At 42.7% G+C, this 22,023-nt stretch overlaps 1 protein-coding gene across 1 annotated transcript in view; it reads left to right on the top strand.

Moving 5' to 3' along the window:
- The first annotated feature begins 5,046 nt into the window (after window positions 1-5,046).
- CRABP1 (cellular retinoic acid binding protein 1) overlaps window positions 5,047-22,023 on the top strand; it is a 59,488-nt gene continuing 42,511 nt past the window's right edge. The window contains exons 1-2 of the mRNA XM_069765562.1: window positions 5,047-5,231; window positions 7,606-7,784. Coding sequence (XP_069621663.1) covers window positions 5,162-5,231; window positions 7,606-7,784 — 249 coding nt within the window. The 5' untranslated portion in view covers window positions 5,047-5,161. The remainder of the gene's footprint in view (window positions 5,232-7,605; window positions 7,785-22,023) is intronic.

Raw genomic sequence — 22,023 nt, 5'->3', positions numbered from 1 at the left:
AGAGGGAAAGTGTTCAGGTTGTTACAACTGACGTACCTGCAGATTTATCCTCTCTCCCCAAGCAATATTGGCCCTATGCAGACGTGTTCTCCAAAAGGGCTGCGGAGACCCTTCCGCTTCACCGCCCCTATGACTGTCCTATTGACCTCTTGCCTGGTGCTGAGCCTCCCCGGGGTCGAGTCTATCCATTGTCTCTCCCGGAGATGGAGGCAATATCACAGTATATCCGAGAGAATCTGGCAAGAGGATTCATTAGGAAGTCAGTGTCACCTGCAGGGGCTGGGTTCTTCTTCATACAGAAGAGTGAAGAACTGCGTCCATGCATAGACTACAGGGGTCTTAACACCATCACCGTTAAGAATAAGTACCCACTACCCCTGATATCTGAGCTTTTTGATAGGCTATGGGGAGCAAGGGTTTTTACTAAATTAGATCTGAGGGGTGCTTACAACCTGATTCGCATCCGTGAGGGGGACGAATGGAAGACGGCTTTTAACACCAGGGATGAGCACTATGAATATTTGGTGATGCCCTTCGGGCACTGTAATGCCCCAGCCGCTTTCCAAGACTTTGTAAATGACATCTTCCGGGATATGCTTACCACCTCGGTCGTAGTTTATCTGGATGATATTCTCATCTACTCTCCAGATATAGACTCCCACCGGAGAGATGTTTGCAAGTTCTTCGACCTCTTACGGGCTAACTCCCTCTATGCCAAGTTGGAGAAGTGTGTGTTTGAGCAGGAGTCCTTGCCTTTCCTTGGTTATATCATCTCTGCCTAGGGATTGGCTATGGATCCTGCCAAGCTACAGGCTGTGATGGACTGGCAGGAACCCCTGCATTTTTTTGAGGCCTAGGCAGGTAAGCATCTCTGCCTTATTTTGCAGTTTTTTTCTAATTTTTGGAGGATCTCTGAATCCTCTTTTTGTGCTCTTGCTATTTAGAATTAGGACTCATGAGCGTGGGGACCCTTGTCGCGGGACATGAGCTTCCGTATTTTGGCCAAAATATCAACTAATACCTCACATAAAAAAAAAAAAATTATGTGTTTTTTGCACTTTTTTCCGGGGTGCAGTTGGGCCCATTTTTGTCTTGTAAACTGTGGTGTCTGTTCACATGGGGTGCATTTGTTTAGCGCTGGGCAGGCCCGCCTGATCTAATAGAAGGGTGTCACTACTGGGCTTGCCTGGATGCTGTGCATCTCCATTGTGTGAACAGCGCCGCATACAAGTCTTTTATGTGCAGCAATGTGCCAAGCAGCCACCCCCTCCATTAGTTTGCCAGGTCGAGAGTGGGGACTACTGGTTCCAGGGTGACCGATTGGGTGGTGGTGACTCCCATTCAGATGGTCACGAAAGCGGAAAAGAGTGCAGCAAAGTTGACTCAGGTACAGGTAGCAAAGGAGGCAAAGGGGCTGTACAAATTGCCCCCTCTGAGAAGATTGATGCGGAGAAGCTGGGGTACTCAGATACCCAAGAGAAAGGTGAACCTGTTGATGAAGAAATAGGTAACACTCTGAAGGAGCACAGTGTGGGTGAGCAAGTTGGCCCATCTGAAAATATATTTAAAGAAGTGATGGTGTGACACGTGCTAGCCAAAAGAGAACAGGATCACGAAATTGAGCTGATTAAAGAGACCATGTCGAACGAGAAAGGGTCTTGAGACATGCGGCTGAGCACAGGGTGGATGAGCTAGAGAAGGAAGTCTCTGAGCTTAGAGGTCACCTGTCCACATGACAAAGTGTGTATAAGGCATTAATGGAAGATGTGGAAGTGATCAGAGAAGCATTAAGAGGTCTTCCACCAGAGAAGAAGATGATGGTTGCAGACTTACAACGGCATTGCCAGAGTGGTAATGAGGAAGATGCCAATGCCCATCTTGGCGAAGGCTCGTCCAGAAGAGTTGGCACTAAAAGCAGAACCCGGTCGTGACAGATGTCTTGATGGAAATGTCCGAGGCAAAACGGGAACCGTCCGTCCATGAAGAGAATGAGACTCATCACATTGTCCCTCTTCCACTAAATTTCCAGTTGGTATTATGCCAAATGTCAGATGGATAATATTCTCCTAGCATTTACAAAACCATGACTCGTCCATCAGACTGCCAAATAGAGAAGTTATTACTCCAAAGAACACATTTCCAGTGTTCCCGATACCAGTGGCAGCATGATTTACACCACTTCATCCTTCACTTGGTATTGTGCTTGGAGATGTAACACTTGTATGCAGCTGAATTACCATGGAAACCCATGCCATATATGTGGCCGTGCACATGTCTGATTTTTTCCTCAGAGACTTTTAGGCTATGTGCATACGATGCGGAAAACAATGCGGATCCGCAGCGTGTCCGCAGCAGTTTCCCATGAGTTTACATTACAATGTAAACCTATGGGAAACAAAAAACGCTGTGCACATGCTGCGGAAAAAAACGTGCGGAAACGCAGCGGTTTACATTCTGCAGCATGTCACCTCTTTCTGCGGATTCCGCAGAGGTTTTACAGCTGCTCCTATAGAAAACCGCAGTTGTAAAACCGCAGTGAAATCCGCAGAAAAACCGCGGTAAATCCGCGATAAAGCTGCAGCAAAAACGAAGCGTTTTTGCCCTGCAGATTTATCAAATCCGCTGTGGACCATTATACATGTGTACATAGCCTTAAGGAAAACATGGCTGCATGCCCAAGTTTGATCTGATATTTGGATCACACTTGGCCGTGCAAGTCGATGAGCGTTTGAAGAAAAAGTTGCAGCATGCACGACTTGCATTCATAAAGCGATTTGCACTCGGCCATGCAAGTCTATGGGTCCGTTAAAAAAAAAAAAAATGGATCGCACTCGGATGACAACCGAGTGTGGTCCAATTTGCACTGTGTAGGGTTTCTACTACTGTGGTTGAGGTAGGCACAGAACGGTTTCAGTAAAATATCCATGCTGGTTTATTAAAACTTCATAACCACTCAGCATAACCAAAACAAAAAGACAGCCTTTTCCAGCACAGAGTGAAAACAGAAAGTAAATAGTCCATACAGTAGTGATGGTTCATCCACTCAGGTTAGTGTCCAGCTCTTGAGTCCTTTAGCAAACACAAGCAATACTGGAGGTCTACACACCTCCAGACACAGACTAGGAATGAGACAACTGGTCTCCTATTTATCTGCAATACCACCCCCCGGGGTGGGGATATATGGGCAGCCAGTCCCACCCATTTCTTTGACTGCTCATAAATCTGGCCCTGATATGCTCTATTAACTCTCTCAGCAGCATACATACTGGAGCCTTGTTTCCCAAGCTTCCATCACGGAGGCTACGAACCTCGATGATGCATATCTCCCATCATGACCTGTCCAGCGGCCGTCTTACAGCGAATTGACAGAATGGAGAAGATGGAGGCTTTTTTCCATCTTCTCCACATCCGAGAAAATTGGATCACACTGTGCTCACACTCTGATCAGAGCATGATCAGAGTGTGATTAGCATAATCGGATCGATTTTCTAGGATGGGAGAAAATATGGTAGTGGGCCATAGCCTTATGGAAGCAAAGTAACACATTGAGTTACTCAGTTATCGCAACTCAGAACTTATGCCAATAAATTGACTCGCTTTCCTATATTAGTTTCCTTTCCTTTTCCTTTCCTAAATTAGTTATTATTAGAGTTATGCAAACAGCTCAGGCACCTGTGTTCTGCTGTTTTTGGAAACCCACCTCTTGTATCACAGATGAGATGAAGTTTGTTTAGAACTAATATTTATTATTTTTTATTATAAACCACACAATGATAAATACATTTCTAGGCATATTATAAGCAAACACAGTAAGAGCTATAAGCTACATAATTCTACACTTACGCAACCTTTTAGTCTAAGGAACCATGATGAAGTCCATTAGGACAGCCTTTGTACTTTACAAATTTGTAATTTATTATATCACATCTGGTGAATGTGGCTTACTCACCATAACTTAGAAAGTACAAAGAGTTAATGAAGTCACAGCAGACATGCCCCCTTTAAGTCAGATTTTGTCTTACATGAAATTGACCTCTTAACCCAATGCTGATGCCACTCTCAGCAGGCAACTCAGAATCAGCTGAAAAAACTCACATGGAAATAATAATGGGAGTGTCATATTATGCAGATTTATAGGAGTGTATGTCGTTATTGCCAGGAGCGACTTGGATTTATGACACCTTAATGTCTACATCTAGGCCCCAATGTCTCACACCCATATACCAGCTGGGACAGTCTATCAAACCCAATCTGCAGCTGTGACATATATTAACTGTTCCACTGCCTGAGGGAGGATGCTCAGACCAATTGTTCCTAGTGTGATAATTAAATGACTTAACCATTGTATTTCTATACCAGGCAACATTCTAAAATGGCTTAGAGAAGTTAGAGGAGCATATTTTAGTGTTTAGTATTGACAATGATTACCCAGCAGTCATAATAAAATTCCTATCCTGTGCAAATGCTGGGGGCATATTAAGGTTCGGTTTGTATCAGTTTGTCTGATTTCTCTGTATCGTTCATGACTCAACTTGAATTGGTATAGTGAGACGTTTTAACCATAATTTTAAAACAGGTAGGTAGACACATTATTGATAAAGTTTTGACAATTAGCTAATGTGTAGTAAATTAATAAAAAATTTATTACCATCAAAATCAGAACTATTCTGTTACCTTCTTTTCATTTATTCCAAAAAGCAAGGTTTTATATACTCAAGAAAAAATCGGTCAAATATTAAAAGCATTAGTTAGGAAATATTGCTATGAATGCACTGCTCTAGGCAAGAATCTAAACTCCTTTATATAATGCAAGAATGCTTTCCGATAATAAAACCACTCTAGCCGTTCATCCATTAGACCTTAGCACAGAAGCCGCAGCACAGACCGAATAATTTGTATTATTTCGACATTGTAGAAATGTCCTTGTAAGGTGCTTATATTTCTAATGAAAATCTAACATTTCTGAAGGGGGGCACTGGAGAGGGCAGAAGGAGGGGCACCCACTCTCTTCTCCATCACGATGAAACACATGAGAGAATAAGACAGGACTCATTTAGACGTCTGGCTGGAATCAGAACGTCCTCTGACATTGAACCATCCCAAGTTCCTTCATTTCTACCCCGTTTACGGCCAACGTCTGTGTGGAACTTACACATACATCATGCCGAATTTTGCCGGAATTTGGAAAATGAAAAGCAGTGAGAATTTTGACGAACTTCTAAAAGCTCTTGGTAAGATCGGCAAATGGTTATACAATTTACCTGCATTAATGCCAAAATGTTACATTATATAGGATTTTATATATTTGGACAACAATTCTACATAAATCTACGTTTATTGTATTTAATACAGAAAAGTATCATACTACCAACTAATTTATCAAAATTATTTTTTGCATTCTTTATACAATTATAAGTTTACATAATAAAGCACCAACTTAAGAATATCTGTCAATACTGAATACATTTCATGATTAATATTATTTTGTTATTATGTAATATATATGTTTTTGGTCTTTCATATTTATATATATATAGGCAGGAGTAGCATAAATAAAACTGCAGGTAAATCTAATGAGATGGCTATGAAATTAATTACTTTGCAGAAAAAATAAGCAAATTGAGCTCTACCACATGTGTCTATGTAATGGAGAAATTTGATTGGAAAAAAAAAACAAGTTGATTCCATGAAATTTAACAATAGGAAAATATCCACAGGTAGATTACATAATCAATATACAAATCCAAGGGAAAAAAATCACTATATGTACTGGATGGACAATAGTTTTAACAATACATGATTATATGGTTTAACGATGGGATTGTTGTGAATCTGGCAGAATTATAAAAAGTAGATCTGCTGCAATTTATCAAGTGATTTGAGAATTGAGTCTTTCTAATTTGTTTTATTTTTTTATTAAATGGGCAGGTTATTTTGTAATACTGTATTTGAAAAGAATCAAGGCATAAAACAATGGCTGAGAAATGCAGTGCATTGACAATACTGATACAGGCACAAAACATTACACGAGTTGTGACTGAAATGACCATACATATATAAAAACATAAAAATGATCTGCTCTAAAATATAAAAAATATATAAATATGATAGTCTGGATATTTTTAAACAATATATCCAGAGATTTCACCATTCGGGAGCACATGATTCTGGTGACAGACTGGAAGACTTACTTAAGACTGACGTAGGTGTTGCTCAAGAGAATTAATGCTTGTGCCTCTGACTAAGCTCTTGTCAGACTGAGTGTATTTCATGCCCTGTCACTCTAGCAATAACTTCAGCTAGAGATTTGTAAGATTTCATGGATTTTCAGCATAAAAATAATATTACTTTGGTAACTGCTGTATATTCATAGTCCCCTTCTTTTGAGAGGCAGTCATTACATTTGACCCAGATCACCCAAACCCTCTTTGTTTTTGAATTGCTCATCTTTAAGAAATACACTAGATCTATATAAAGAAAAATTACAATGCAGTAATGTATAAACTAAAATGCATTATTTGTATCTTTGTGCAAGTAATTTGAATTGCAGAGTACAGCAAGTTGTGTCAGTATAACTTTTTCAACACAATGACATTTCTAGATTTGCAATAAAAATAATAATAATTCCTGATGGCTCACAGATCATATAAGTACCGATATGCAAGAAATGAATAAAGACTAGAAAAAAAAATTAACCACATTTTCATCACGGTTACTGCCAGTAATATGTTTTTATACTTAATCATTTTGGCAACACATACATAATAATAATCTTAATTATAGTCTTTTCTGGTTACGTCATAAACAATCATTATTATGCATATGAGGCCTTTGACTGAGCTTTTTACCATATCCAGCAGCCAATGTATTTTTGTTACTGCAGAGGTTAAGAAACCCCCATCTTAAACTCCACCACGAAACATAAGTTGTGCTAAGTTTGGCCAAGAATTCCATCAGCATCCTAATATGCTTCACAGCTACTGTTACTGGGTAATATCTAACAAACTACTAGTAAGAAAAGTAAATCCAAAATTACATTTGTTCTAGATGGTTCTAAAAAGGCAAACAATACTGAGGTTTCAAATAGAAAAATATGTAATTTAGTAATTTACTAATACTAAAAGTTGTCATGTATTAATACTAAAAGTTGTCATGTACTAATAATTTCTAGAACAACCTACACAATTTGGTGCATATCTGCTAAAAATGTAAAGACATGATGTACAAGATTTCAGATAATTCCACCTTTATCATTTATACAAGGACTGGTTGGAAAAGTATTAATTGGCTTCATAAATGGTCTGCGTACTATTACACCATTTTCACTGTAGCATGTACTTAAGGGGCTGATTCATGGCCATTGTAGAAATCAACGTTGTGAATTCACTTACTATAATTGCTGTACATTGTAATCACTTATGGTAGGGGCAACTAAAAGCTGATCAATTTTAATACAATATGTATATTTTTTATACATTTTCTTACAATATAAAATTTTCAACAGTTAACACTCTAAGTAATGAAAAAACTATGTGAAAAGTTTTCTTTCTAAGTTGAGTGAGTGAGAATAGTTTAATACTTACTTGTTCAATTGCTGTTGTATAGGTGTGAACGCAATGCTCAGGAAGGTAGCAGTGGCTGCAGCTTCAAAGCCTCACGTAGAAATCCGTCAGAATGGGGACCGGTTTTATATTAAAACATCCACCACAGTCAGAACAACAGAGATCCAATTTACAGTTGGAGAAGAATATGATGAGGAGACTGTGGATGGCAGAAAATGCAAGGTAGATTCTCGTCTCAAATACTGTACACGTAGCAGGTTCTTAAGTCCAATATAAAATCTATATTAACAGAAAATGTAAATGTTGAACAGTACAACAGACTGGTGATCTCCATGCTCGAAGGGGAATCCAAATACATGGACTTGAAAAACGATATTTTAGAAATGGTTGGGAACAAAACTTTTCCTGTTCCTTGATAAAAAGGCAAGAACTTTGTTCATTCAGATTTCCAATGATGCCCAATCGTGAGCACTTTCAACCTCTTTTTCTTCTTCCCCCGACGTCTTACTGAGGGAAATGGCTAAAGACAGTAGCATCATCTAATTCCCTAAACCTGCCAAGTCTCCCAGGCCAGCATTGCACTGCATTTTGAAATTTTTTGCCTCTACATCAGATTTTTGTACAGTTGTTCATGTATAGATAGCAAATGCTGTTAACAAATGTAAATTAGTAAAATCCAGCTTCAAACCGCAAATGACTAAGCTATTTTTTTGATAACATGTTTGCAATTTGGGGAATGAAGCTGTAAGTATGAGTGGATTTATAGGCCTTGATAACATGGGAAGTTGACTGCTCAAGTGGTTGGGGACAGCTCAAGCACTGAGGACATAAGTGTGACCACTGCCAAAGCACCAAGTACAGTTTTAAAAGTTTTAACTGTTGAATGTTAAATCACTTGCTGTCTGTTGTAGAGTTTAGTAATAAAATTAGTGAAGCCTGCAATTACCCATTAAAATCAGAAAGATGTAATTTACTTCTGGGTGTATGGAGAAGTAGAGTACTTGGATTACTATGTTAAAAAGGTTTTCTCACAAACAGTCTATAGTAATGTCATCAGATTGCTGTGCCATTCATTGACTGCAGACTGTAGTGACACTCACAGCAATGTTTCATTCAAGTGAATTTAATGTGGCTACTAAAAGATGCAGCCATGTGACACGTCACTAAAATCACACGTTGACTGTGGCCTAGTTGTGGACATGTAGAAGACTGGTAATGAAACCCACTATAAACTTTGATAGTAAGCATATTTCTATTTTTGCTCCCATAGATTACCCTCTGCAAGCAAAATGTAGCAGGGGTTCATTTCCTTCTCCCTATTAATATACGCATACTTTGTATACATGCTTATTGCAAGATGTAGAGAAATATCTATCTGAATGGGCCCAGATAACAGCTATCTCAAATGTATAGTCAGTAGAAATGAGGAAATATGACATTTGATTTACTTAATTTGCTCAAAGTTGACTCCCTCTCCAGTTGTCTGCTGGCTTGCTTCCTCCCTTTAGTTCCAGGCTTCGCTTTGGTCTTCAGCCTTTTTTCACACTCAGACAACCACTAGACCTCATGCAAAGTCATGACATCACTTGAGACATAGTCAGCACCAGAGGCTCTGAAGAAGGAAGAGGAGCGAGGTAAGTATAATATTTTAATTTTTTTTTGTACCATCTCGGGACCTAAAAATAATCAAATCTAAAAAAATTCAGGTTCTGGAGAATCCATTTATTGATTTATTTTTTTCTATTATTATTGTTATTATTAATTAATTATTTTATTATTTATTTTTAAAGTAATATTGATTCCATAGTGCTGTACATTAGAAGGGGTTACATACAAATTTCAAATAAATTACAATGAACAAACTAACGATGACAGACTGGAACAGAGCGTAGAGGGCTCTGCCCTTGCAGGTTTCAAGTCTACCAGATGATGGGGAAGGAGACAATAGTTTGGGGGTTTGCGGCAGCTTCGATGATGATGAGGAGGCGACATAGTCATTGCAGGCTGTAAAGCTTTCTTGAAGAAATGGATTTTCATGTTCCGTCTGACAGTTCCGAAAGTGGTGGATTATTGAACGTGTTGGGGCTCAGAATTAGAGGACGGGGGATACTCGTAAGAAGCCTTGGAGGCAATTGGGTGAAGAAGTATGGATGAGAGAACGAGGTACGACCAGAAATTATGTGTGGGAAGATATCGGGAGAGTAGTTTGGAGATATATGGAGAAGTCAGAATGAAAGTCCTTTGAAGGTCAATGTTAGTAGTTTTAACTCGATATGTTGGAGAATTGGAAGCTAATGAATGGATTGTGAGCCATCGCGGGCAGGGTCCTCTCTCCTCCTGTACCAGTTGTGACTTATATTGTTCAAGATCATTGTACCTGTTTTTATTATGTATACCCCTCCTCACATGTAAAGCGCCATGGAATAAATGGCGCTATAATAACAAATAATAATAATAAGGGATTTGCAGAGAAGAGAAGCAGAGGAGTAGCAAGAAAAGAAGTGGATTAGTCAGGCAGCAGAGTTAAAGGGAACCTGGCACTCCCAAAATCGAAGGTGAGTTAAGCCCACCAGCATCAGGGGCTTATCTACAGCATTCTGGAATGCTGTAGATAAGCCCCCGATGTATCCTAAAAGATGAGAAAAAGAGGTTAGATTATACTCACCTGGGTGGGAGGTCCGATCCGATGGGCATCGCGGTCCGGTCCAGGGCCTCCTATCTTCTTACGATGATGTCCTCTTCTTGTCTTCATGCTACAGCTCCGGCGTACTTTGTCTGCCCTGTTGAGGGCAGAGCAAAGTACTGCAGTGTACAGGCGCCGGGAAAGGTCAACAGGGCAAAGTACGCCTGCGCCGTATAATCTAACCTCTTTTTCTCATCTTTTAGGATACATCGGGGGCTTATCTACAGCATTCCAGAATGCTGTAGATAAGCCCCTGATGCTGATGGGCTTAGTTCACCTTCGATTTTGGGGGTGACAGGTTCCCTTTAAGGATGGGCTGGAGAGGTGTAAGGCTGCAAGCAGGAAGGCCACAGAGAAGGATATTGCAGTAGTCGAGGTGGGAGATAATGATGGTGTCACGCACACAGGTGGTGCACCTGGTTCATGGACCCACTGGGCTACAGAGCCAGGCTTACCTAGGATGAGTGTAGCCAAGCGGCTAACTGGTTTTCACTGGAGCTCCTGATGGTGGATGGTGGAGTCAGGCTTGAACTGCAGGAAGCAGCCATGTACCACTCCTAAGCAGTCGCCGGTACTGCAGCTGACACAGCCACGCCGACACAGAATGGTCTCAAAGTGACTGGCAGGAAAGGGTTCATACTCTGTTCAGACTACACAGGTTCTGGATCCTCGGGCAGAACCGATACTTGTACGGAGTCACAGACTGGGATTCAGATACTGGAACAGGCTCTGACAGTATGGACAGTATGGACTCTGGAACACTAACCAGGACTGACACAGGTGCAGGATCTACTACTGATGGAACAGTTCCTGGGATCAGGTACCGCCAGTGTCACTTCAGGTACCGATGATGGGGCTGCGGGATTCTGGTACCGCCGATGCGGCTTCAGGCTACTGGAACTGCCTGGTGTGGTTTCAGGTTCAGGCGCTGGCCACACAATGACCACGGGATCAGGCTCACATTCAACTACAAGGGATACTAGGACTGGGGACCTGGCAGCATACAGTTGCATACACTATACAAGGAACTACAGGGGTTGCTCAGGTACGTCCCTACTGGGGAGGTTGTCTTTTATATAAGATGCCTCCCAGGTATTGGCTGGGGGTTATTTCAAAATATGTGTGCTGCCCCTTTAAGAATAGGGGAGTGGGCTAACTAGGCGCGCCGCCAGGAAGACTGTGTGGTGTGTAAGCTGGATATGAGGAGCTCCCCACATGGCCGGGGCTGTAAATATGGTGACATCCCTGTATGAAAGAGGAAGAGTCATCATGCAGGGGTGCCAGCAATAGTATTACTGTACCCACCCCCCTTATACATCCTCTTCTACAAGCCTGCAGAGAAAGTGGAGCCATACTCTTCTTCATGGACCCCCACAACTTCTCGTCAGGGGCATGTTCTCTCCAGTCCACTATAAGAAAGGTTACCTCTTTAACCTTTTTCATGATTAGGATGCTTCTCACCATCAACACTTCCTCCAAGCAGACCGAAGCGGGCATAGTAACAGGACCCTTGAACTGCAAAGTCTATCTCTGCCCGATGAGACCAGCTACCAGCCTGGAAGATTTTATTATTATTTATCTATATAGCACCATTGATTCCATGGCGCTGTACATGAGAAGGGGTTACAACAAAATACAAATATCACTTACAGTAAACACACTAACAATGACAGACTAGTACAGAGGGAAGAGGACCCTGCCCTTGCGTTCTAACATTCTACTGGATTATGGGGAAGGAGACAGTAGGTCGGGGGTTGCAGTAAACAAACTAGAGTTCTTCTTCTTGGTTGGTGGATAGTAGAAACTTGGAAGATTCCTTGATGTTCTCGTCATCCGACCACCTGAAAACTGAAGATACCTTCTCTGGGTCAATCTTTAAACGGGTATCCAAAAAGATACATCCTTGAGGCGGGGAGGTTCCTGGGAACAGGATATTGGAACAATCGAACTGTGTAGAGATATTGACTCAGCTTCCCTTCTTTCAGAGATGTCCGCACACAGTCGGCAAGTAGCAGATCTGGCAGAGAAGATGGTGACAGTGGTGGCCAAACTGGATGCACAGGGACAAGACACATATCATGACTCAACAGTTCCCAATGAAGCACTTCACCGGACCGCCATACTAGAACGTAGCCACGGAAGACATAAGAGAAGTGAATGAAATAAACCAGACAGCACCTAAAAGGCAAACCTCTCCATACGCAAGTCTTCTATCTGGAGCTTTACTTGCTCAGAAATTACCTTACTATTTTTGGATAGGGATATTCCATCGCCAAACAACATCTTCACCGGATTCTGGAGATGTCGGTTGGGAATCTAATACCGGTTCTCCACGGCTTGCAGCAAGACATTTCCCACCATCTCCACATGATACAGATACAATCAGAGCCTTATGTGAAGAGGGAATACTCTCACCTTGGTAGCCTCTCCTACCCAAGGCTTGGGAGTTTTTCAGATTTCTCATTACAAAGACAGATAGGATATTCCACACAATCGCAGCCATAGCACAATTACTTGTCATGACTGAGTACCAGCTGCTGCTCAGCCAGTCCAACAGGGTCAATGTGCATGAATTCAGAACAGACAGCAGCTTAAAAAAGCTGGGGTACCGGTGGTCTCTGGAAGGACAGAGACAGATGTGACTGTTTCCAGACACATATCACCTCTCTGGTCTGCTCTTTGAGGCTGGGAAGGGAATATGTAGCACAAGATTCAAGAATCGGCTCACCAAAGACATTTCAAGGTCACAGGATCCACTCTCTGCCACAGTGATGTTGAGCCACGCTGAGGCATCTCCTACTAAGTAGAACATAAGCAATCCCACTTTAACCCAATCATAGGTAAACTGTTGGCCTAGTAATTCATAGTGCTGCATGCAATGCTCTAGGAATCCCCTTCACTACCGATACCCATCATAATGGGGCAGATCAAACAGGACAGGTTAAACTTCAGTAGCGTAAATTTAAGGCTGACATCGGCGCTTCCAACCATCCAACATCTGTAGATAGAACAATTTTTTTTCCAGCTGCTCTCACTGGCAAAACAACTGCAGATATAATTCTGAGTGCAAAGTGCCATGGGGATCTTCTGGATCCATGGCCTAAACAAATTGTCACGCAGGTGGTGAATGTGGATCATGGACCCACTGTGCCACGGGGCTGGGCTTACCTAGGAGGAGCGTGGCTAAGTTTTCACTGGAGCTCCAGTTGGTGGAGTCAGGTCTGAGCTGCAGGTAGCCACCAGGTACCACTCTTAGACAGTCCCCGATGCTGCAGCTGCTGACCCCAGTGATTCTTGGGCAGAAAGGATACTGACACGGGGTCACAGACGGGGCTGGATTTGGATACAGGAACAGGCTCACACAGCATGGACTCTAGAACACTAACCAGGACTGACCAAGGCACAGGGTCTAGTACTGATTGAACAGTTCATTGATCAGGTACCACCCATGTGGCTTCAGAGTTTAGGTACTGCCGATGCGGCTTCAGGCTACAGGGACTGCCAGGTGTAGTTTCAGGTTCAGGCCATGGCCACACAAGGTTGACGTTAAAATACAAGGAATACTAAGATGGGGGACCTGGCAAGATACAGTTGCACACACATTAAACAAGGAACTACAGGGGTTGTTCAGGCATCTCCATACTGGAGAGGGTGCCTTTTCTACAAGATGCCTCCCAGCCATTAACTGAGGGCTATTTCAAAGTGTGTGCACTGCTTTTTTTAAGAATAGGGGAGCGGGCTAACTAGATGCGCCACCAGGAAGCCCGTATGGCGTGCACAGACTAGGAAGATAGAAATGAGGAGCTACCTACATGGCCGGGACTGTAAATATGGCGATGTCCCTGCATGAAGGGGGATGAGGGATGATGCAGGGGTGTCGGCAATAGTGTTACACTACCCACCCCTCCTTATGCACCCTCTTCTTCAAGCCTGCAAGGACTCTCTTCAAAGAAAGTGGAGCCATACTCTTCTTTATGGACTCCAACAACTTCTCATCAGGGGCATGTTCTCTTCACCCCACTAGAAAAAAGGTTACTTCTTTCAACTTTTTCATGATTAGGATGCTTCTCACCATCAACACTTCCTCCAAGCAGACCAAAGTGGGCGTTCAGTGTTCAGGTACCGCAGCTTCATGTTACAGGGACTACCAGATGCAGTTTAAGGTTCAGGCCATGGCACACAAGGGCCAGGGGTTCAGGTTCAGACCCTGTGCACACAAGGTTGAAGTTAAAATACAAAAAATACTAGGATGGGGGACCTGGCAAGACAAAGTTGCACTCACACTAAACAAGGAGCTACAGAGGTTGCTCAGGCATTTCTATGCTGGGGAGGGTGCCTTTTATACAATGTGCCTCCCAGCCATTTTGAAAATGTGGATGCCTCCCCTATAAGAGCAGGAGAGCAGCCCTGCACCGCTGGGAGGCCTATGCGAAGTGCCCAGACCAGGAAGCAGGAGACAGGGAGCTCAGTGCATGGCCAGGGAAGTATGTCGACCTCACTGTATGAAGGGAAAAGACAGATGGATCATACAGGGGTGCCGGCAATAGTGTTAATGAGGGCATGCAATCACATTTTAGAAGATCTAGGGTTCAGGAAAGGACAGATTCTGGAGATATTTTTGAGTTGGAGGTGGCAGAAGGTGATAAGAGCTGGTAATCTCTAATAGAAAGCATAAAAACTGCAGCATTCTAAGAAGGACTTTATTTTCAATTATAACAGAGCTGCATATTTGGACCCAGGAGAGTGCTAAACCATATGCACAATGCAGATGGTCTGTTTACCCTAGTACCACATTAATTTACAATATCACCTCTCCTGCATTTTTCAGAAAGCGCTCTTGTATAAAACAATATGATTAACTGTGAAACCTGATTTTTTTTATTATTTCGGGGCTCAAGCTACTTTGCAAAAATAGTATGCAGGGTGCTATATAAACGTCTTACATTCCTTCAGTTCATGTTGCTGGCATACAGAATATGAACATCAGACCTCAGTAAATGTCTGGCTACAAATAAGCATTAAGTTTCTATATTAAGGTCTACTGAAGGACTATATACCGGTATGTGTTACATGAATGAAATGTATTCTTCTGCAGTACTATCAGTGCAATTCACCATTTCTAGACCGCCTGTTAAGCAAAATTATACATTTTTTTTACCATAAAATGAACATAGAAATGCTAAAACAATCTAATTTTATAGTGTGAGATATTTATTAGGCCTATTTCTATATAACTTCTTGAACATAGCTCTTTAATAATTTACCTCCTTTGTTAAGGAAATGCTTCATTTTAATTATCTACTGTGGTCCCATAAAAATAACCATAAAATAATGTATTATCCACTTAAAATAAGACAGCAAGTAGTATAAGTGTGAGCGCATTAATATAACATACAGAGAGGTAGAGTGTGAGCGAATTAGCCAGATATGGTGCAGCTGTCAATGGAAGTACATTAGTATAACGGATGATACACATAATGGGCTGCCATTAGGTGTATATATCTTTGGCTGTCACATTGAATGTGAATTGGCTACATGACTACATCCCAGACATTACACAGTCCACACAGTGTATATTAGATCTGACACAGCAAGGCATGACTGCTGATTTATATGACTGCTTCCCATCTGCCTCCTTGTGCCTTCCAGGCCAGAAGATAGGGTGAATTTATTGGATCCCCAAGCCTGCAGGAAGGGCTCAGCACTAATGATGCAATAGAGCAAGGTATTGATCAAGGCTCCTCCTTAGTAATGAAATACGTTCAGCTAAGCTGTAGCTTAAATTGAAGTTAATATGTATAATTCTTTGTTACATTACTTATTAAAACTTTGTAGCTGTGACTTCACAATGTACTGTATCGGAAGAAGAAAAACTGAATAAATCCATAAAGAAAATAATTGAAATAACTTATACTAAAAAAAATATTTAACACAATTAGCTAATGATGAATAATAGTGAAGAAGTTCAAATGCAAACAGCAAAACTATGAGCAGAACTAATGAATTATAGAACAACTAGATGGTGGCCCGATTCTAATGCATCGGGTATTCTAGAATATGTATGTATGTACGTCACGCTTAGCACAGCCACGCAGTATATAACACAGCCAAGTAGTATATAACACAGTCAGCCACGTAGTATATAGCATAGCCACGTACTATATATCACAGCCACATAGTATAAAGCAGCCACATAGTATATAGCACAGCCCATGTAACACAGACAGCCACGCAGTATATAGCACAGCCACGTAGTATATAGCACAACCACGTAGTATATAGCACAGCCACATAGTATATAGCAGCCACGTAGTATATAACACAGCCCACGTAATATATAGCACAGCCCACGTAATATATAGCACAGTCCACGTAATATATAGCACAGCCCATGCAGAATATAATACAGGCCACGTAGTATATAAGACAGACCATGTGGTATATAACAAAGCCCACGCAGTATATAACATTGCCCACGAAGTATATAGCAGCCAGGCAGTATATAACACAGCCCACGTAGTATATAACACAGCCCACGCAGTATATAACAGCCCACATAGTATATAACACAGGCCACGTAGTATATAACACAGGCCACGTAGTATATAGCAGCCAGGCAGTATATAACACAGCCCACGTAGTATATAACACAGGCCATGTAGTATATTACACAGCCCATGTAGTATACAACACAGCCCACGTAATATATAGCACAGCCCACGCAGAATATAACACAGGCCACGTAGTATATAAGACAGGCCATGTGGTATATAACAAAGCCCACGCAGTATATAACACTGCCCAAGTAGTATATAGCAGCCAAGCAGTATATAACATAGCCCACGTAATATATAGCACAGCCCACGTAGTATATAACACAGACCACAAAGTATATAACACAGGCCACATAGTATATAACGCAGGCCATGTAGTATATAGCAGCCAAGCAGTATATAACATAGCCCACGTAATATATAGCACAGCCCACGTAGTATATAACACAGCCCACAAAGTATATAACACAGGCCACGTAGTATATAACACAGCCCACAAAGTATATAGCAGCCAAGCTGTATATAACACAGCCCACGTAGTATATAACACAGCTCATGCAGTATATAACACAGCCCACACAGTGAATAACACAGCCCACACAGTATATAACACAGCCTATGCAGTATATAACACAACCCACGTAGTATATAGCAGCCAGGCAGTATATAACAAAGCCCACATAATATATATCACAGCCCACGCAGTATAAAACACAGCCTATATAGTATATAACACTGCCCACGTAGTATATAGCAGCCAGGCAGTATATAACACAGTCCATGTAATATATAACACAGCCCACTCAGTATATAACACAGCCCACATACTATATAGCGGTGTGAGCACTATATCCCTGTTAAAAAAAATAAATAAAAAATAGTTATATACTCACCCTCCGGCGTCCACCGAAGCGGTCCCGATGCGCGCGATGCTGCCGCCAGCTTCCGTTCCCAGTGATGCATTGCGAAATTACGAGACCGCTAAGTCATCTGGGTAATTTCACAATGTATCACTGGGAACGGAAGCTGGAGGCAGCATCACATGCATCGGTGGACGGCGGAAGGTGAGAATAGCACAATTTTTTATTTATTATTTTTAACATTATATCTTTTTACTATTGATGCTGCATAGGCAGTATCAATAGTAAAAAGTTGGTTCGGGATGGGGCGACACACTGGCACTGACTGGAGGGGAGTAGGGAGGGGGCACTGACTTGAGGAGAGTAGGGAACGGCGAATTCGCGGCCAGACTAAGCCTGTCGCTGATTGGTCGCGGCCGGCCATGACCAATCAGCGACGCGGGATTTCCGTGACAGACAAACAGACGGAAGTACCCCTTAGACGATTATATATATAGATTATAAAGACACGGGGGCAGATTCTTATTTATATGGTGTCATCATCTTCTGGGATTAAATTAAAAAAAAAATCTGTAAATTGAAATTTTAATCTAGAGTACATTATTTTCTCTACTGAAAGCCCAAAAGGTATTTAAAAGATTCTACAGTACATTTCAAGTAATCTACAGGAGAAATTATGATATGCAACTTTTGCTTTAGACTTTTGCCTCCTTTGAGAAGTTCTTCCCTTACTGCTTCCTACTGCATTTTGCAATTGATGCAGGGATTGTAGTGAGAACTACAGTAAGTGCCTATATATGAGGGAGACGTACAGTGGGGGAAGTATTTGATCCATCTGACAAACCAGACTTAATGCTTGGTGGCAAAACCCTTGTTGGCAAGCACAGCAGTCAGACGTTTTTTGTAGTTGATGATGAGGTTTGCGCACATGTCAGGAGGAATTTTGGTCCACTCCTCTTTGCAGATCCTCTCTAAATCATTAAGATTGAGGCTGTTGCTTGGCAACTTGGAGCTTCAACTCCCTCCTTACGTTTTCTATGGGATTAAGGTCTGGAGACTGGCTAGGCCACTCCATGACCTTAATTTCCCCTACTGTATGCATCTCACACCATAAAATAATGGCAGTCCTATTAGTGTGATCTCATCTATGGTGAGAGGCACAGACAATACTGTCACGCAGGTGGATTTGGACCCACTGCACCACGGGCTAGGCTTACCCGGGAGGGGCGTAACTAAGTGACTATCTGGTCCTTCACTAGAGCCTCTGATGGTGAGGTTAGGCTTGTACTTGCAGGTATCTACCAGGTACCCCTCCACGGCAGTCTCCAGTACTGAAACAGCTATCCCCAGAAGTCAGGGACACACGTATGGACACAGAGTATCAGGCAGAAAAGGATGACTAGCAGCATGGATACTGGTGCCGGTTCAGACAGAACATGTTCGGGTACAGACAGAACGGGCTCAGGATCAATGGATAAGTATTGATACGGGATCACAGAATTTATTCAGGAATAGGGACTTAACAATGGACTAGTAGAGACACACTAGGTACTGAAGTTGCTCAGGCACCCTACAGTCCCTAATACCACCCAGCAATAGGCTGGGGACAGTTTCGGAGTGCGTGCACTGCCTCTAAGAAGCGAGGAGCACACATTACTGGGAAACCTGTGCGATGGGTGCGGAAACCTGGAAACAGCGGTAGGAGCCGGAGATGTCGCCAAGTGGCTGTGGTGGTAAGCATGTCGGAGTCCCTGCCAGGGAGAAGAAGGGGGACAATGCAGGGATGCTGGAATTAGAGTGCCACCATCCTTATGCCCCTTCCTCTCCAAACTTGAGAGGAATCTCTCCATGGGCACCTACAATCTCTCTTCGATACCAAATCCTTTCCTATCCACCAGGAAAAAAAAGTTTAACCCCTCACCTTCTTCATGGCCAAGATGCTCTTCACGTTAAAGACATCCTCAGAGCAGACTAGTGCAAATGTGAACCAGGATCCTTGAAGAAGTGGCTCAAGATCAAGATGACTGACTTGAGGAGAGATACGTGGATGGAATTAGACACACGTAACAAGGCTGGAAACCTCAACTTGTAGGACGCGGTGTTGATTTGCTTGATGACCTCGAAGGAACCGATAAAGCGAGGACCTAACTTATGAGATGGAACATGAGACATGATCAAAGGACTCTTGAGGCTTTGGGTGGCAATCTGGTACCGTTCTACCATGGCTTGCTGCATGAAGTTTCCAGCCGGAGCAGAATCTTGGTGGGCTGTCTCAATGAACCAGGTAACTCCACATGACATGGATACAGCCAGAGTCAATGGTGGAGAGGAATTACTCTCGCCCAGGGTAGGCTCTCCTAAAGACAGTAGGCTTGAGAGTTTCCAGACTTCTTGGGGCAAGAACGGATAAGATATTCCGTAATATCACAGTAGAAGCATAACCCCTTGGCACGATAGTGTTCCTCCCATTGCGCAGTCATCTTAACACAGTCAACCTCAATAGGTTCAGGAGAGTCAGATGCCGCAGAAGGTTTGGGAATGAGCGGTCATAGGAAGGATGGACCAGGCAACTCAGACTCCTCTCAGGTGTTGCCTCTCTATTTCATTCCTGGAACCTGAGATCGATCTGTATAGCCAGGGAAATTAGGTCATCAAGAGTAGCAGTTATGTCTCCTCCTGACAGTTCGTCCTTAATCCCTCAGAATAAAACCTCTCAGAAGATGGTTACCAAGGGCCTCTCCCCCAAAGTGGGACATCAAAATGCCACTTTAGCCCAATCAGAGGGAAACTGATGGGCCAGAATTTCATAGTGAAGTGTGCCCTGATAAAGAAGTCCATGGCACTGCTTGGGATTTCCTTCAAAACCTGTTTCTTCAGAGATTGCAGGTTCTTCCGGGAGCCAGAGCAGGAAATGCTGCCCAACGGCCATGGTGGTGGTTTTCAAGCTGACGTCCCTGCAAGTGGAAGGGGAACCGACATTTGGAATCCTTGGATCAGGCGCATAGCAAACTATTGGACTTGAAATGACAAAAGCAAGGGAAAGTGTTAGTTATTTTTTTATACCTCACATCACTCTGTGAACAATTGGAAAGGAAGGTGATGTAAAGTTAAACTATGATTTTCGTTCACCATTTGTAAAAAATAATTTTGCTAACACAGATAATATGTAAAACTCATGCAATCGATTCATTGAAAAGAATCAGTTATCTGAACAGCCTCATTGATGAACACTGGCTAAGTTCACACGAAAACTGACAGCCCTAAGAAGCAATATTGACACTATCACAAGCCTTATGTGATTACCAACAAATATATATATGAAATGTCCTGGAGCTTTATTGTTACGTTAGCTATCTTGTAAAAATGTGGTAAAAGAGTAATTCAAAACTCACCACACTGCCCTGTCCTCCTCCTGTGCTCACAAATGCTTTTGGTTTAATCTGCACTGTTTGACAATCAATTTCATATGCTGTTTTGCAAATGGAATAGACAACAGATGGCAATTATTGGCAATTATCCAGACACCCCCTATAAAGGAGTGGTTCTGCAGGTGGGGGCCACAGACTACATCTCAGTACCAATGCTTTCTGGCTGATGTTTTGGTCACTTTTGAATGTTGGTTGTGCTTCCACACTTGTGGTAGCATGAGACTGACTCTACAGCCCACACAAGTGGCTCAGGTAGTGCAGCTTTTCCAGGATGGCACATCAATGCGAGCTGTGGCAAGGTTTGTCTGTCAGCATAGTGTCCAGAGGCTGGAGGCGCTACCAGGAGACAGGCCAGTACATCAGGAGGCGTGGAGGGGGCCGTAGGAGGGCAACAACCCAGCAGCAGGACCGCTACCTCAGCCTTTGTGCAAGGCGGAACAGGAGGAGCACTGCCAGAGCCCTGCAAAATGACCTCCAGCAGGCCACAAATGTGCGTGTGTCTGCACAAACGGTTAGAAACCGACTCCATGAGGATGGTCTGAGTGCCCGACGTCCACAGATGGGGGGTTGTGCTCACAGCCCAACACCGTGCAGGACGCTTGGCATTTGCCACAGAACACCAGGATTGACAAATTCGCCACTGGCACCCTGTGCTCTTCACAGATGATAGTAGGTTCACACTGAGCACATGTGACAGATGTGACAGAGTTTGGAGATGCCGTGGAGAGCGATTTGCTGCCTGCAACATCCCTAGCATGACCGGTTTGGCAGTGGATCAGTAATGGTGTGGGGTGGCATGTCTTTGGAGAGCCGCACAGCCCTCCACGTGCTCGCCAGAGGTAGCCTGACTGCCATTAGGTACCGAGATGTGATCCTCAGACCCCTTGTGAGACCATATGCTGGTGCGGTTGGCTTTGGGTTCCTCCTAATGTAGGA

Source organism: Ranitomeya imitator, chromosome 4 (genome assembly GCF_032444005.1).
Source record: "Ranitomeya imitator isolate aRanImi1 chromosome 4, aRanImi1.pri, whole genome shotgun sequence".
Lineage (NCBI taxonomy): Eukaryota > Metazoa > Chordata > Amphibia > Anura > Dendrobatidae > Ranitomeya > Ranitomeya imitator.
This window is presented reverse-complemented; position numbering and strand designations above follow the sequence as displayed.